Genomic DNA, 18,134 nt, shown 5'->3' with positions numbered 1-18,134 from the left:
TTGGGAGGCTGAGGTGGGAGGATCACTTGAACCCATGAGTTCGAGTCCAGCCTGGGCAACGTAGTGAGATCTCAACTCAAAAAATAAAAATAAATAAAATAAGAAAGCAAAATACACAGATGTCCCACACCAGGTGAACAGCCATTCAGGGAAATGCATACTACTCAGCAATAAACAGGAAGAAACTGTTGATACATTCAACAACTTGGATGAATCTAGAGGGCATTATTTCTAGTTAAAAAAAGCCAGTTAATCTCAAAGGGTTCCACATTATATGATTCCATTTATAGAATATTCTCTAAGACAAATTACAGTGATAGAGACCAGATTAGTGGTTGCCAGGAGTTAAGGCTAGGGTGTTAACAATTAGGAGCAACACAGGGATCCTCTTTGTGGTGATGGAACAGTTCTGTATCCTGATTTGGTGATGGTTATTCAAATCTACACATGTGATAAAATTTCAAAGAACCATGTACACATACACATATACATGACTGCATGTAGAAACTAGTGAAATCCAAACAAGGTTAGTAATTTAATTACTGTCAACTTCCTGATTTTGATAATGTACTATTGTTATGTAAGATATTGAGTAACCTGGATGAGTAACTCTACCATTTTTGCAACTTCTGTGTGTCTTAAACTATCTCAAAATAAAGTTTAATACTTTTTTTAAAAAGAAAAAAAAGACATAAATGGAATATTAGGAAACTAAAACTGCAACATGTATAATAGCAAGAAATACTGTCCAAATCATATGAAGCCCCTATAAATCAATAAGAAAGTGATAAATGACCCAATCAATAAATGGACAAAGCCCAGGCACAGTGGCTCAGGCCTGTAATCTCAGCACTTTGGGAGGCTGAGGCTAGAGGATCACTTAAGGCCGAGTTCAAGACCAGTCTGGGACCCATAGTGAGACCCTGTCTCTATAATAAAAGAAAATGAGCTGGGCGTGGTGGTATGCACCTGTAGTCCTAGCTACTTGGGAGGCTGAGGCGGGAGGATTGCTTAAATCCAGGAGTTCAAGGTTGTAGTGAGCCATTATTGCACCACTGCACTCTAGACCGGGTGACAGAGCAAGACCCTGTTTCTTTTTTTTTTTCAGATGGAGTTTTGCTCTTGTTGCCCAGGCTGGAGTGCAATGGCACGATCTTGGCTCACTGCAACTTCCGCCTCCCGGGTTCAAGCAATTCTCCTGCCTCAGCCTCCTGAGTAGCTAGGATTACAGGCATGTGCCACTACGCGCGGCTAATTTTGTAATTTTTTTTAGTAGAGATGGGGTTTCTCCATGTTGGGCAGGCTGTTCTGGAACTCCTGACCTCAGGTGATCCGCCCGCCTCAGCCTCCCAAAGTGTTGGGATTACAAGCGTGAGCCACCGTGCCTGGCCAAGACCCTGTTTCTTTAAAAAAATAAAAAAATAAATAAATAAAATAAAAGATGTGACAGACTAGGACTTTTATTTATTTATTTATTTATTTATTTATTTTGAGACAGAGTCTCACTCTGTTACCCAGGCTGGAGTGCAGTGGTGCAATCTCGGCAAGCTCCGCCTCCTGGGTTCTCGCCATTCTCCTGCCTCAGCCTCCCGAGTAGCTGGGACCACAGGCGCCTGCCACCACGCCCAGCTAATTTTTTTGTATTTTTAGTAGAGATGGGGTTTCACCGTGTTAGCCAGGATGGTCTCGATCTCCTGACCTTGTGATCCGCCCGCCTTGGCCTCCCAAAGTGCTGGGATTACAGGCGTGAGCCACCGCGCCTGGCCAGACTAGGAATTTTTAAGTAAGCGTAACAAACTTACTGAAATCTGTGGATTCTAAATTCTAAGAGTTAAAAGCACATAGTTGTGGTTTTTATTTTTATTTATTTTGAGATAGCATCTTGCTCTGTTGCCCAGGTTGGAATGCAGTGGCGTGATCACTGCTCACTGCTGCTTCAACCTCCTGGGCTCAAGCAATACTCCTGCCTCAGCCTCCTGAACAGCTGGGACCACAGATACGTGCCACCACAATCAGCTACTTTTTTATTTTTCATAGAGATAAGGTCTATGTTGCCTAGGCTGGTGTTGAACTTCTGGGCTCAAGCCATCCTCCCACCTCAGCCTCCCAAAGTGCTAGGAGTACAGGTGTGAGCCACCATTCCGGCCAGTTGTCGTTTTAAAGTGCTAATATTTGCAACATGATGGAGATTACATCTCCTGTAACTATTTAATTTATGACTAAAAGTTTAAATGTCAGTTTAATTCTTATTTATTTTAGTTTTAGAGACAGGGGTCTTGCTATGTTGCCCAGGCTGGTTTCAAATACCTGGTCTCAAGCAATTCTCCTTCCTCAGCCTCTAGAGTAGCTGGGACTATAAGGGTGTGCCACTGTGCCTGGCTAAATGTCATTTTAAATGTGTGTAAAGTGGCACATAACTTTTCAACATCATTTTAGAGGTTATCTGAGCACAAAGAAAATCATTACTCCCAAAGGCTCTGCACTGTGCTGGCTGCCTCATCCTCACCATCTCCTGAAAATGGCCTCTCAGTGGCTGAAGCCCTCCAATGTGAATGTTCTAGACACATATGATGTGGTGACACTCACATCAACATCAAACAGCTCCATCTGGTTGTCCACCCTGCTTCCTGCTTAACCATTTCCTGCCGACTTCTGAGTGAGTGACACATAAACTAACTACAAAGTTGAACTGGGCTGCTCCTGAGACTTGTGGTTGTGGCGCTGCTGTGCTGTGCTACACTAAGAACGTTGGGCTGGGCGCAAGGGCTCATGCCTGTCATCCCAGCACTTTGGGAGGCCGAGGTAGAAGGATAGCTTGAGCCCAGGAGTTTGAGACCAGCCTGGGCAATATCGTGAGACCTCATCTATCTATCTATATATAAGTAATTGGCAGTTCATATTAAAACAAAGTTTTTGAGAGTCTGGAATTCTGGAGTTAGTCAGACCTGGGTTCAAATCCTAGCTATATTATCACCTATGAAGTCTTCTTGCCAATAACTTTTAGCCTAAGTCTAATAACGACCCCCCCGCCGGCCTTTTTTTTTTTTTTTTGAGATGGAATTTCATTCTTGTTGTCCAGGTTGGAGTGCAATGGTGTGATCTCGGCTCACTGAAACCTCTACCTCCTGGGTTCAAGTGATTCTCCTGCCTCAGCCTCCCAAGTAGCGGGAATTACAGGTGCCTGCCACCACATCTGGCTAATTTTTGTATTCTTAGTAGAGATGGGGTTTCCCTATATTGGCCAGGCTGCTCTCAAACTCCTGACCTGAGGTGATCTGCCTGCCTCAGCCTCCCAAAGTGCTGGGATTACAGGTGTGAGCCTCCAAGCAGGGCCTAATAAAGCCTTCTGACCTAACTTCCAGTGAGAGTACAGGGGTCAGGAAAACAAGTTGATTGACACTGTGAATAAACAATCAGGCAAATGTAGAATGTGGGACCTCTACAAGAAAACTGGCCTGTACTTCAAAGTCAATGTCGTGGGGAAAAGAAGTGGAGGAGCTTTACTAAGAGTCTAAAGCAACATAATAACCAAACGCAGTGCATGTACTTAATTAGATACTGCACCAAAAAAAAAAAAAAAAAAAAAAAACCCAAAAAACTATGAGACATTTTTGAAACAATTGGAAAAACAGGAATATGGACTGGATATTAGGTGATATTAGAGAATTATTGTTAGTTTTCCTAGGGATAAATGTGGTATTGTGGTGATGTTAACAGAGTGTCCTAATTTTTAGGAGCTGAAACGTTTAGGGGTGATGGGTTATGATATCTATTACTCACTTTCAAATGATCCATAAAAAAGCATAAGCCTCATACACCCACAGAGGGGGTGTCTGCCACATTTGCCATGAAGCAAATATGGCAAAATGGAAACAGCTGTTGAATCCTAGCTGGTGGGTGAACGCTAGAAATCTTTCCATTATTTTGTATGTTGAAAACATTCATAATAAAAAGCTAGGGTAAAAACGTTCTGCTGTGCAGTTGTGCTGTGCGACCTTGGGCAGTTTTCTTGCCTCCTAGGCCTTCATTTCATCACCTATGAAACAGGGTTAAAAATACCAACCCCAGTGGGGCGGTAGCTCACGCCTGTAATGTGAGCATTTTGGGAGGCCAAGGCGGGTGGATGGCTTGAGCCCAGGGGTTCAAGACCAGCCCGGGTAACATGCTGAGAACCCATCTCTACAAAAAATTAAAAAATTAGCCTGGCGTAGTGGTGCCTGCCTGGAGTCCCAGCTACTCGGGAGGCTGAGGGGGGAAGGATCGCTTGAGCTCGGAAAGTTGAGGCTGCAGTGAGCTATGATGGAGCCACCAGCCTGGGCAACAGAGCAAGACCCTGTCTCGAAACAAAAAACTCAAAAAAACAGCCTCACATGATCCAGGCGCCCAGAGGCTGTGGGTGCTGCAGCCTTAATTATTATTATGACCACCTTCGGCACGGCGTCTGGTACACAGTGAGTGCTGAGCTCCCCGGGCCGCGGTTTCTCCACCCTAATGGTGAACAGGTAGGAACAGCCTTTTAGAAGCCGCGCTAACCTCGGCCTGGGACCTGCAAACGCGCCCAGGCTGGGGCGTGTGAGCCGGAAAGCGCGCAGCGCAAACGGGGGCACCTGAGGCTGGGAATGCAGAGTAGCCTTCCGGGGGGCGGGGCGGGGCCTCCCGTGCAGACCAATGGTGGAGTGGATGCAGATGTCAAAACGCGCGCTCAAGTGGCTTCCGTCAGGAATCCAGACGCTTAGGGAGGCGGAAGGAGGATCGCTTGAGGCCAGGAGTTTGAGACCAGCCTGGGCAAACAAGCGAGACCCTCGTCTTTTTACTTAAATAAAACCAAAAAACGAGCACCGAGGGAAAAAGGAGTGAATCCCGGGGCTAGCAGCAGCCTGCGGCGGGCGTTCTCCTGGGAGTGCATGCATCGCCCGACCCCCCAGAGGCGGAACCGCCCGCATTACCGCGTGGCCCTGGGCGCCGCCACCTCCTCCGCAGCGGGGCAAAGTTGCCGGACCTGGGGGGAGGAGGGCCACGCCGAGATGAATCAGGTTCAGCGCGGGAGGGGAGGATGGCGACTTCACCCGGCCTCTAACAACACGTACGCGTCTTTCGGCGTCTTCTACAATGGCTATGTTAATTACGTGACGAGGAACTAAACTATCAATGAAGCCACCTCTGGCTACTTCAGTTACAGTGAGTTTAACAGGAGCAAAAAAGCACGTGGCCCCCTAGGGCAACCGAAACGAGGGTTTTAGACGTTGATTATGGAAAATTGAAACCTGAGTTGAGTATGAGATGACACCAATAAATTATAATTTTGTTAGATAATAGCTTTATCAGCCATAAAGTAATCAATAAAAATACCAGTTTCCTGGAGATGGATGCTTTAGTGTGTTTGGGGTGAAAATGGCAATGAATGGCGAGTTGCTTTAAACAAATCATGCTACACCGAAGTTTTAGTTGTGGCTTTGTGTAAGGAACGTGATGGTCACTTATTCCTGCAACACGAGAACACTTCGATTACAAGTCCGTAGTACTTTTAAGAAATGAGAGAAACAGACCTAGGTGGGGAGGGTACCTGTCCCACCCCACCCTCTTTAAAGTATCTTATCTAGAAAAGGCTTTGTGAAAAAAAAAAGTCCCGGGTCTCTCAATAACAGCCTTGAGCGCAGCTGTTGAAGCTTTCTCCGGTCAATGGTTTCTTCCTTGGATCTTAAAGTTTCTTTCTCTTGCTTTATTTTTGGCATTTTGCCCGTTGCAGGGCCTGGCAAATCAGAAAGCCACATAGAAAATTAAATGAAAGCTATTGCTAAGTTCCAGTCTCTACCCCAGTGGAGTTTTCAAACTCCTCTTCAGCATATTTGATGCCCAATGAGTAGTACATTAATCCCTGGTCCTAAAATCATTCTGTGAACTTTCTCCCAGAATTTTTGCTCAGTTTGCAATTAAAACAACTTTTTTTCTTCTCTTTTTAATGGCAGGGGCGGGGTCTCACTATGTTGCCCAGGCTGGTCTCCAGCTCCTGGCCTCAAACAATCCTCCTGCCTCGGCCTCCCAAAGTGCTGGGATTACAAGCGTGAGCCACCGCGCCCAGCCACAGTTTGCAATTCTTAAGGCAAGGGTGACAATAGGGGACAGGGGTCTGACAGGAGACAGGATTTCTGTGGAAAACTGCACCAAGGGCCTTCTCTCCATGTCCTGTAGTTTGAAGGTTTACAAAGGACTGCACATTTTACATGAGTCATCTCAACGAACGCTCTCCTCGCCGCATTAACACCCCACACGGTTACGAGTCCCATTTTACTCACGGGGACACCGAATCTGTAAGAAGCCTGGTCGCTTGTCCCAGTCACAGCAAAACGAGCCGCGGGGCTCAGCGGCCCTAACTTTTAGGCTGTAGGGTCCTCGCCGACCACCCCGCCAAAATGTCAGGCCTCGGGGCCCTTGCACCCCCACCCCAGGGACACGGATCGAAAGGGTCGCAGCAACGCCTCCCCCGCACCCAGGAGCGTTTTCCAGGCCTTTGCACCAACCTCGTTGGCTAAGCCCCCTGCCCAGAGGCGGCCGGGCTGGGAGGAGGTGCTTTCGGGAGGCGGGGCAGCGGCCCGGGGATCGTCTCCCGCCTGCGGGCTCCAATCGCTGCGCCTCACGCAATCTTAAACGGTTCCCGGGCGAACCGGGGCCCGCGCGCGCCAAGGCCGCCGAGACCCTCAGGAGCTGCGACCCTGGTCCCGTGGGACCTGTGGGGGCCTGGGCGGCGGCGCCCCCGACCCAGCCAGCGGACGGGCCGGGGGGGAACCGGGAGGTCCCGGGGGGCGTCCACGGGGGTGTCCCCGGGGGTCTCCGGAAGGCGCCGGCGGAGGCTCCCGCGCTGCGCTTGAAAATCGCGCGCGGCCCCGCGGCCAGCCTGCGTAGGGGCAAGGCGCAGCCAATGGGAAGGGTCGGGGGCATGGTACAGCCAATGGGAAGGGCCGGGGCACCAAAGCCAATGGGAAGGGCCGGGAGCGCGCGGCGCGGGAGATTTAAAGGCTGCTGGAGTGAGGGGTCGCCCGTGCACCCCGTCCCAGTCGTCCTGTCCTGGCCGCTCGCTCTGCTTCGCTGCGCCGCCACTATGCTCTCCGTCCGTGTCCCGCTCGCGCCCATCACGGACCCGAAGCAGCTGCAGCTCTCGCCGCTGAAGGGGCTCAGCTTGGTCGACAAGGAGAACACGGTGAGCACGCGGGGAGGGCGCTGCGGGCAGAGGAGGGAGGCAGGGAAAGCGAAGCCGCTCTTCACTCACACGCGTCTCCCCGCAGCCGCCGGCCCTGAGCGGGACCCGCGTCCTGGCCAGCAAGACCGCGAGGAGGATCTTCCAGGAGCCCGCGGAGCCGGTGAGTGGCGGGAGTGGGGCAGAGGGGCCAGGGGCGGCCTTGGGCGTCTTGGCGCCAAAGCCGCATTGTTTCCTCAGCTGTTCACACGCCCGCGCCGGCTCCTTTCCCGCCTAGGCGGCCCCTCCCCAGGGCGGCCTCCCGCGCCCCTCGGCCCATTTCCCGGTTCGGGCGTGCGCTCCTCTGCTGCGACCCACGGAGTGCGACGGGACAGCCACGTTTTCACATCGGGCCCCATGAAATTGCCGCCAATGGAAAGGACTTGGTCCAGAAAAACGTTAGTTTCATATGGTTCGCCCCGTACTTAAGTGTTTTATTTTCTCCCCCAACAGAAAACTAAAGCAGCTGCCCCCGACGTGGAGGATGAGCCGCTGCTGAGAGAAAACCCCCGCCGCTTTGTCATCTTCCCCATCGAGTACCATGATATCTGGCAGATGTATAAGAAGGCAGAGGCTTCCTTCTGGACCGCCGAGGAGGTAATCGGAGGACCCCAGAAGACCCCTGCAGGGGTGACCGTGACACCTCAGACATAAATGCACTTGGAGGTTCCCGTTGGCAAGGGGGGCTAACTGTGGGGCATAGTAAGTGGTGCCAGCACACTTAAAGTTTGAGTGCTCAGTGTGAGTCCTGCAGGCTTTACTCTCTTCCTTTTATGCTAAAATTGTGACTTCCGAACCTCAGGTGGACCTCTCCAAGGACATTCAGCACTGGGAATCCCTGAAGCCCGAGGAGAGATATTTTATATCCCATGTTCTGGCTTTCTTTGCAGCAAGCGATGGCATAGTAAATGAAAACTTGGTGAGTTTCCAAAACATCTTTCATTCATTTGACGTTGACGATCTGAGGTCGAACTAGTTCGCTCTCCTTGTCTTGTACGTTTTTCCATGCTGAGTGCATCTGTGTGTGTAAGCTGGGTTTTATATTAGATGGCATTTACTGTTTTGTAACACTTTGCAGTTCTTTCTTATGGTATTTTCCTGACTCTAGAGAAGCTGAGACAATATTAAGTGGTGGCAATGTGATGATTCCTTGTGGCCACCACATCTGCTCTCTCTTTTTTTTTTTTTTTTTTTTTTTTTTGAGACGGAGCCTCACTCTGGCCCAGGCTGGAGTGCAGTGGCGCGATCTTGGCTCACTGCAACCTCTGCCTCCTGGGTTCAAGCGATTCCCTAGCCTCAGCCTCATGAGTAGCTGCGATTACAGACGTGCACCACCACGCCTGGCTAATTTCTGTAGTTTTAGTAGAGACAGGGTTTTACTATGTTGGCCAGGCTGGTCTCGAACTGCTGACCTCAGGTGATCCGCCCACCTCGGCCTCCCAAAGTGTTGGGATTACAGGTGTGAGCCACCACGCCCGGCTCTGCTCCCTCCTTTTTGTGGCTTTGCTGTTTTAATAATAATTTGGTTGTATCTCATTGCGAATGGATCTTTCTTGACATAAATTAATTAGGAAATCATGGAGCACTCACAGAAATCCTATTTTATATGTATCTATTTCCTGATCTGTAAGTTGAGCATATGACATAAAATATCAAAGAACTGTGACAAATTGGATGAAACATATAGAAATAAACCTTACAATGGTAGAGTGCGATGCTGCCAGTAGTTTTTTCTCAAGCTTAACTTTGATGTGTTTTGCCACTAGGTGGAGCGATTTAGCCAAGAAGTTCAGATTACAGAAGCCCGCTGTTTCTATGGCTTCCAAATTGCCATGGAAAACATACATTCTGAAATGTATAGTCTTCTTATTGACACTTACATAAAAGATCCCAAAGAAAGGTGAGTATTCAAGTGGTATGCAAGATTTTTAGGACTCACTAATTGTTGATTTATTACGAATTTTTAGTTCATCTAGGGATAAAAATGATTCCAGAATGACTAAGCAGACAGTCATAGGCATTCCCAGCACCCATGGTCATGCCTGCTCTTAGCAAGGGGCCTAAATTCACTTTATTCACTTAGAGTTGTGAAGGTACTCCACTTTTAGAGTTGGATGTTTACCAATCTAAAACCTTCCTTTGAAAAAATTCCTAGATATTGGGTAAGACAAACTGAAACCTATGTCTGACCATCTTTGTTCATTTGGTAAATTTGTTGAGAAGCTAGAATGTGGGGCTGCAGTGGGATGAAGGACGGGGAGGACTTGCCTCCTAAGGAGCCTGCAGTACGGTACAGGCAAATAAGACTTAGTAGGAGTTACATAAGGCAGAGGCAGCAGTGAACCCTGAGATTGATTTAGGCATGCAGCAGTTTGGCTGAATAAAGGTAGCTTAAGGTCAGTTTTGTTTTGGAGATTGGAGGTGGCGGGATTAGAAATGAGCTGTTGGAGTAGTCTAGATACAAAGGTCAGTTTTAGGGTGGGCGCGGTGGTTCACGCCTGTAATCCCAGCACTTTGGGAGGCTGAGGCGGGCGGATCACGAGGTCAGGAGATCAAGACCATCCTGGCTAACACGGTGAAACCCCATCTCTACTAAAAATAAAAAAATTAGCTGGGTGTGGTGGCAGGCGCCTGTAGTCCCAGCTACTCGGGAGGCTGAGGCAGGAGAATGGCGTGAACCCGGGAGGCGGAGCTTGCGCTCCAGCCTGGGTGACAGAGCAAGACTCCGTCTCAAAAAACAAAACAAAACAAAAAAAAAGGTCAGCTTTAGGGACCAGAACCTTGTATGGAGTGGAAGTGGTGAAGCTGCAACCTAAAGCAGCTATTGTAGACTTTGAAGTACATGAAAAGGAAAAGTGGTAACTTGAAAGGACTGAGGAAACTCATTGGGGGTAAAGAGATTTTAACATGTTTATAGGTGGAAATTGAGAAAAGAAGGCAAAGATTAGGGGTACGATTGGGGGCAAATGCCCAGAAGGGGAACAGGAAGGTCTGCTGGGGAAGCCTCAAAAACAAGGGAGAGGCAGACCCAGGTCTCAAAGAGAGGGACAGAGTGAGATGGAAAGAATGAAAGACAGCTGGGCGTGGTAGTCTGAGCTAGTAGTCCCAGCTACTTGGCAGGCTGAGGCAGAAGGATGGCTTGAGCCCTGGAGTTTGGTTTTACCGTGAGCTGTGATCATCTCGCTGCACTCTAGCCTGGGCAACAGAGTGAGACCCTCATCTCTTAAAAAAAAAAAAAAAAAAAAAAAAATGAAAGCTGCCCAATGTCTGGTGACCTTGGCTTCAGAACACAAGGTCATCTGGGTAGGAACAGTCTGGGAAATCAGTAGCCTTTCAAGGTGGGCACCAGAATAAAGGGAGGCAGAGAAGTGTGGTAAGGGAGACCCAGTTAACTGTAGTACCCATGGATTTGCTTTCCTGACCTGGGATCGACAGTGTAACACAGAGTTCTAGTAGGGAAGCAATCTTAGTTTATTGATTGGTTTAATTTTATGATATAGATGTGGCAACTGGGGCCAAATAATGCACCCAATCATAGTCTGATAATAGCACAGCAGTTAGGATTTTATGGTTCTTCAAATTTAAATTCTATGATTCTTCAAATTGAACAATGATCTGGACTTGAAATAATTTTAAAGGCAACAAATGTCCCTGCTGTACTGGACTATGTTTTACAGTTTGTAGACCCTGAAGCTCAATAAGAACTACAGAATACCCAAACTTGTATTAATGTAAATCAAATGTTGAGATTTTTAAAAGAACACTGGAGGGAAAAATTGACGAGTAAAAATCAAACATTCCGGTGTGAGTTCTTCCTTTAGGAAAAGGATTGGCAAATACTTGAATTTGGCCTTTGTCCCAGAGCTCTTATCTAGCAGTTGGTAATCGGGGGTCTTTTACTATAATGCTTCTTTTGCTGATATCGTATGTGCCTACTAGGGAATTTCTCTTCAATGCCATTGAAACGTTGCCTTGTGTCAAGAAGAAGGCAGACTGGGCCTTGCGCTGGATTGGGGACAAAGAGGCTACCTATGGTAAGGAGACCCTTGCCCCTACTTAAACCTGAGCTTCATTTTCCAAGTAATGTTACTGGATTTTTGGCCCTTGAATACCAACTCACTAGAGTCATTTTGGTGTTAACTCCTAAATAGGTGAACGTGTTGTAGCCTTTGCTGCAGTGGAAGGCATCTTCTTTTCCGGTTCTTTTGCATCAATATTCTGGCTCAAGAAACGAGGACTGATGCCTGGCCTCACATTTTCTAATGAACTTATTAGCAGAGATGAGGTGAGTCTAAATCAAATAATAGGGTGACCTAAACCCCAAACACAACTCGGGCATACTCTTGTGTTCACTGACGGGGACCTGAGATACTAGATGGCATATATCCACATTTAATGTGTGAGTTCAACCATACACATACTTGACAAAAGAAGGAAATATTTTCATTTACTGAAACTGTTTTACTTGCATTCTCAATATATTGTAATACATTAGTACGTACGTATTGCCCATAAAACTACAAGTTCTTTGTTTTTTGAGGGGACAGAATCTTGCTCTGTCGCTCCAGGCTGGAGTGCAATGGCGTGATCTTGGCTCACTGCAACCTCTGCCTCCCAGGTTCAAGTGATTCTCCTGCCTCAGCCTCCCAAGTAGCTGGGATTGTAGGCGCCTGCCACCATGCCCAACTAATTTTCGTCTTTTTGTAGAGACAGGGTTTCACCATGTTTGCCAGGCTGGGGTTGAACTCCTGACCTCAGGTGATCCGCCCGCCTCGGCCTCCCAGAGTGCTGGGATTATAGGCATGAGCCACCATGCCCAGCCAAAACTACAAGTTATTGATGGGATTGGGATTTTAAGGGATGTTTCATTATTTTTGCCTGGTATTAATATGTGATCCCCTTTTCCGTAAAAATGTTCACAGTAGAGCCAGGAGCGGTGGCTCACGCCTGTAATCCCAGCACTTTGGTAGGCCGAGGCGGGTGGATCATGAGGTCAGGATATCGAGACCATCCTGGCTAACATGGTGAAACCCTGTCCCTACTAAAAATACAAAAAATTAGCCGGGTGTAGTGGCACATGCCTATTGTCCCAGCTACTTGAGAGGCTGAGGTGGGAGAATCGCCTGAACCTGGGAGGCGGAGGTTGCAGTGAGCCAAGATCGCACCACTGCACTCCAGCCTGGGTGACAGTCCCCCCCTAAAAAAAAAAATGTTCATAGTAGCCATTATGTTTCTCCTGTTTGATCTAGAAATTGCCCCTCTACTTCAATATTAATAAGCATTTCAATGAAATGAGTATACATTTTGGTCTAGTGTATGTCTTTGATTAAGTCACATTTGAAAAGCCAGGAGCATGAACTCCATCTTACTTGGAGCCCAGTGGGCAAATCAAACATGGTTACCTTGTAGGAGGGCCTTCCTTACTGGATTGGGAGATAAGCTGTGAAGCTTGGTGTTTAATGTACTAACTTGCAAACTTGATTTACTTGAAATTGCGTACAAATTTCCTAAGCATCTAAAAACTAGCTTTATTACTGAGCTTTGCCTTTCCTGCTGGGAGTAGTGGCAAAATTAGCACTCATGGCTGTAGAAAGAACACAGTGAAGCTCTGACTCCTCCTTTGCCAACACACAGCAGAGCAAGAAATAGACCTTGCCTGTCTTCATCTAGGTGGCAACTTTGAGGGCCTTGAATGGGACTGAGCTTGCCTTGGTGACATCAGCAGAGAAGTCAGTAGTTGAAGTCATCTTCTTCCCTTTGAGAGTTCAAGTGCTCTCAGTATGGCTGAGCATGTTGGATAAGGAGAATGCAGAAAAGGACAAAGTAATTTCATATTCCATGTTAATGACAGAAGTCTTCTGGCTTTAGTGATCTTGAATTTTTTTTTCTAGGGTTTACACTGTGATTTTGCTTGCCTGATGTTCAAACACCTGGTACACAAACCATCAGAGGAGAGAGTAAGAGAAATAATTATCAATGCTGTTCGGATAGAACAGGTAAGTGGGTGATGAAATGGGTCACTCAAGCTTGCTAGAAAATGCCTGTGCTTTAGTTGCATTCAGAAGCTGTATTTTGGTTCCTAGGAGTTCCTCACCGAGGCCTTGCCTGTGAAGCTCATTGGGATGAATTGCACTCTAATGAAGCAATACATTGAGTTTGTGGCAGACAGACTTATGCTGGAACTGGGTTTTAGCAAGGTAAAGTATTGTTTACATAGCCTTCTGCTTGTTTTGAAACTGGTGCTCTGTATTTATATCTTGATGTGAACCTTTTCAGGTTTTCAGAGTAGAGAACCCATTTGACTTTATGGAGAATATTTCACTGGAAGGAAAGACTAACTTCTTTGAGAAGAGAGTAGGCGAGTATCAGAGGATGGGAGTGATGTCAAGTCCAACAGAGAATTCTTTTACCTTGGATGCTGACTTCTAAATGAACTGAAGATGTGCCCTTATTTGGCTGATTTTTTTTTTCCATCTCATAAGAAAAATCAGCTGAAGTGTTACCAGCTAGCCACACCATGAATTGTCCGTAATGTTCATTAACAGCATCTTTAAAACTGTGTAGCTACCTCACAACCAGTCCTGTTTATTTATAGTGCTGGTAGTATCACCTTTTGCCAGAAGGCCTGGCTGGCTGTGACTTACCATAGCAGTGACAATGGCAGTATTGGCTTTAAAGGGAGGGGTGACCCTTTAGTGAGCTTGGCACAGCAGGATTAAACAGTCCTTTAACCAGCACAGCCAGTTAAAAGATGCAGCATCACTGCTTCAGCGCAGATTTTAATGTTTACTTAAATATAAACCTGGCACTTTACAAACAAATAAACATTGTTTGTACTCACAAGGCGATAATAGCTTGATTTATTTGGTTTCTACACCAAATACAAAGCATTCTCCTGACCACTAATGGGAGCCAATTCACAATTCACTAAGTGACTAAAGTAAGTTAAACTTGTGTAGACTAAGCATGTAATTTTTAAGTTTTATTTTAATGAATTAAAATATTCGTTAACCAACTTTAAAGTCAGTCCTGTGTATACCTAGATATTAGTCAGTTGGTGCCAGATAGAAGACAGGTTGTGTTTTTATCCTGTGGCTTGTGTAGTGTCCTGGGATTCTTTGCCCCCTCTGAGTAGAGTGTTGTGGGATAAAGGAATCTCTCAGGGCGAGGAGCTTCTTAAGTTAAATCACTAGAAATTTAGGGGTGATCTGGGCCTTCATATGTATGAGAAGCTGTCTCATTTTATTTCTCACTATTTTCCTCAACGTCTGGTTGATAAAAAATTCTTGAAGAGTTCATATGTGGGAGCTAAGGTAGTAGTGTAAAATTTCAAGTCATCCTTAAACAAAATGACCCACCTAAGATCTTGCCCCTGTTAAGTGGAGAAATCAACCAGAGGTGGTTCCTACAAGTTGTTGTTTATTCTAGTTTTGTTTGGTGTAAGTAGGTTGTGTGAGTTGATTCATTAATATTTACTATGTCTTTTAAATCAGAAATTTTTTATTATCTATGTTCTTCTAGATTTTACCTGTAGTTCATACTTTAATCACCCAGTGTCTTATTCTGGCATTGTCTAAATCTGAGCATTATCTAGGGGAATCTTAAACTTTAGTAGGCAACCATGAGCTGTTAATACAGTTTCCATTCAAATATTAATTTCAGAATGCAACGTAATTTGGTTTTTTTTGTTTTTTTTTTTTTTTTTTTTTTTTTTTTTTGAGATGGAGTCTCGCTCTGTCGCCCAGGCTGGAGTGCAGTGGCGTGATTTCAGCTCACTGCAACCTCCGTCTCCTGGGTTCAAGCAATTCTCCTGTCTCAGCCTCCCTAGTAGCTTGGGACTGCAGGTATGTGCTACCACACCTGGCTAATTTTTGTATTTTTAGTAGAGATGGAGTTTCACCATATTGGTCAGGCTGGTCTTGAACTCCTGACCTCAGGTGATCCACCCACCTCGTCCTCCCAAAGTACTGGGATTGCAGGCATGATAAACAAATATTCTTAATAGGGGCTACTTTGAATTAATCTGCCTTTATGTGTGGGAGAATAAAGCTGAGACATTGCATGAAAGATGATGAGAGATAAATGTTGATCTTTTGGCCCCATTTGTTAATTGTATTCACTATTTGAACGTCGTCCTGTTTATTGTTAGTTTTCTTCATCATTTATTGTATAGACAATTTTTAAATCTCTGTAATATGATACATTTTCCTATCTTTTAAGTTATTGTTACCTAAAGTTAATCCAGATTATATGGTCCTTATACTTGTACAACATTAAAATGAAAGGCTTTGTCTTGCATTGTGAGGTACAGGCGGAAGTTGGAATCAGGTTTTAGGATTCTGTCTCATTAGCTGAATAATGTGAGGATTAATTTCTGCCAGCTCAGACCATTTCCTGATCAGTTGAAAGGGAAACTAGTATTTCAGTCTCAAAATTGAATAATGCACAAGTGTTAAGTGATTAAAATAAAACTGTTCTTATGTCAGTTTCTTGATTGGTAAAATTTGCATTTTAATTCAGGAAGAGAAATATTTTTTGGCCAGGCATGGCTGTAATCCCAGCACTTTGGGAGACCAAGGTAGGCAGATCACCTGAGGTCAGGAGTTCGAGATCACCCTGGCCAACATGGTGAAACCCCATCTCTACTAAAAATACAAAAATTAGCCGGGCGTGGTGGCACACGCCTGTAATCCCAGCTACTCGGGAGGCTGAGGCAGGAGAATCACTTGAACCCGGGAGGCAGAGGTTGCAGTGAGCTGAGATTGCACCACTGCACTCCAGCCTGGGCAACAGAGTGAGACTCTGTCTAAAAAATAAAAAGTATTTTTTGTAAAGGCTAACGAATTCATTTGCTTGCCACTGGTTCTGGGCAAGAGACTTGCCTTGTGCCTATTCTGGCACAAGGTGTATAGGAGACAGGTACACCCCAAAGGTGGTGCCCGAAAATATTAACTGCCATACTGCATGTGGGGTTTGTGAAGCCGGGGCTGAGTTAACTTCTCAACTGTGGGGAGCCACTCCTGGGGCTCTTTTCCCGTTTGCAAAATAGGTGGGGCTAGAGGTCTTCCCAGCTGGAGTTTTGCTTTGCTGTCCTTCGTCTGACCTGTGTGGACTCCAGCTCAGGTTTGGATTGGTCCCTGTGTCTATAAAGGCCCTTTCCTGACTCGGAATCCCACCCACTTTGATAAAGCCTTTTAGAATTCATGACACCCATCCCCAAACGAACCAATCATTCCTTGTACTTCACGCCACTGCCATTCAGTTCATTGAACAAACAGCAGCTCTCTTGTCAGGTGCCATTTTCTACCTGCATTTTAATTCAGGAAGATGGGGCGCTGAGCCAGAGGGAAGGCCCCTTCCTCTGGAGCTTGGGTTTACTCCTAGAGAGGAAAACTGATAGATGAGTAGATCTGAAGTGTTGGGCAGTGGTGAGGGCAGCAGAGAATTCTAAGGTGGATGGGAGTGATTGGGAGAGGTCTCATGAGGGAGATGATGTTTCCTTGGTGGAGGGGACTGGGACTAGTGTCTGAGGTTGTGCTGCTTCCAACTCCTGTGTTCTCATGAAGATTCCTTCCCATGCTGCTCTGTAAGAGAAAGTTGTCTTTGAGGGCACAGCTTTTTATCTGTCTCTATATTTATAAGCATAAGGCCTCCAAGGATCAGGTATTGAAGTGACTGTTACATGGGGAAATAAACTAATTGGAACTGAAGTATTTTGGGGTGGATGGTATCTTGGGTAAAAGTGTGATCTGTGTCCCAGAGGAACCTAGTAGAGAGCTTTGCCTTTACACCTAAAAGCGTTCAGTTAAGGTCATTTGATTTGTAATGTCAGGTTGGCACCGGGCCTATTGCAGAAGTTCAGGGCAGCCAGGCTTCAAGAAGATGACCAACTACTAGGACAGCCTCCCTGTGGGTGGCCTGCAGTCTGTTCTGCTCCCCCTGGTCCCATGCCAGCTGCCATGCTCTATAGAACGTGTCTCCCATGCTGCCCGAGGAGGGCCTGCAGAGAGTTGAGTGGTCAGGCTGCTGAGTCAATTGCCCTGGGTACTCATTAGATACATCCTCCCCAGCCTCACCCCCAGACCTACTGAATCAGTCTGGGGGTAAACCAGGGACCCTGTAATCTTAATGGGAGATCTCAGACATTTGAGATCGGGTGAGATAGACTCCTGACATAAATTTCAAACCAGTGGACTTCAGTCCTGGGTGTGAATTATAATCACCTGGGGGCTTTTAAAAGCTACTAAAGTCTGGATCTCACTTGGGGAAAAGGCAGGCCTGCTGAGCTTCAGCATGTTCCAGATGTGTTTTCTGGTGTGTTCTAGACATGTTGCGTAAGAGTTACACTTCATTGCGTGTGCACATTCGGGGTCCTGCTCAGCTGCAGTGGCCAGGCCTGGCTGCTAAAAGCAGACCTACAAAAACCTCCCTTCACCAGTTAACTGCTGTGGCCTCTGACCTGAGGACTTTGTCATACAAAGGAGGAACCAGATGGGTGTTCTGTCACCTGGCCAGGGAGCTAACTGGCTGTATTTTGAGGATCAGTGGCCCTGCCAGTGTTGATCTGGAGATCCTGATAATGGTTTAACTCCTCTTAGCAAGACAGGCACAGGCCCAGCCCCTCATCCATGAGTGGCTGCAGCTGGACTGCGTGGCCTGGCCTCTTCCAGCAGTCCCTGAGTGTAGAGGGGCTACCCTCCTGGTGTCTGTCTGGACACAGAAGGGAACACATCAGTGGTGTCTCCCTGCTGTTCCCTGGAGGGAATATGACGTCAGGATTTTTTTTTTTTTTAACGATGAGAATAGCTGAACCCATTGCTGCTTGAGGTTCAATAGTCATGTTCACCTTAGCCTTGGCTCTAGAGACTGGAGTGGCTCCAGCAAGGTGGTGGACGAAGGAACC

General features: G+C 46.6%; 1 protein-coding gene across 1 annotated transcript; it reads left to right on the top strand.

Annotated features, from left to right (window-relative positions):
* The first annotated feature begins 6,857 nt into the window (after window positions 1–6,857).
* RRM2 (ribonucleotide reductase regulatory subunit M2) lies at window positions 6,858–14,082 on the top strand. Its single transcript, XM_054475967.2, has 10 exons — window positions 6,858–7,195; window positions 7,281–7,355; window positions 7,685–7,828; window positions 8,034–8,150; window positions 8,998–9,131; window positions 11,171–11,265; window positions 11,383–11,516; window positions 13,123–13,227; window positions 13,315–13,428; window positions 13,508–14,082. Exons 1-10 carry the CDS (start codon window positions 6,917–6,919, stop codon window positions 13,658–13,660), a joined length of 1,350 nt encoding a protein of 449 aa, XP_054331942.1. The 5' UTR covers window positions 6,858–6,916; the 3' UTR covers window positions 13,661–14,082.
* The last annotated feature ends 4,052 nt before the right edge of the window (window positions 14,083–18,134 follow it).

The sequence above is a fragment of the Pongo pygmaeus genome, chromosome 12 (assembly GCF_028885625.2).
Source record: "Pongo pygmaeus isolate AG05252 chromosome 12, NHGRI_mPonPyg2-v2.0_pri, whole genome shotgun sequence".
In the NCBI taxonomy this organism is placed as follows: domain Eukaryota; kingdom Metazoa; phylum Chordata; class Mammalia; order Primates; family Hominidae; genus Pongo; species Pongo pygmaeus.
This window is presented reverse-complemented; position numbering and strand designations above follow the sequence as displayed.

What these genes read in the sequence shown, in the direction of transcription:
- RRM2 (XM_054475967.2), top strand. Translation starts at nt 6,917, where the DNA reads ATGGGAAGGGTCGGGGGCATGGTACAGCCAATGGGAAGGGCCGGGGCA. An exon ending in GCATAGTAAATGAAAACTTG is followed by an intron (nt 8,151 to 8,997) that starts GTGAGTTTCCAA and finishes TTTTGCCACTAG; the next exon opens with GTGGAGCGATTTAGCCAAGA. An exon ending in ATGCTGTTCGGATAGAACAG is followed by an intron (nt 13,228 to 13,314) that starts GTAAGTGGGTGA and finishes TTTGGTTCCTAG; the next exon opens with GAGTTCCTCACCGAGGCCTT.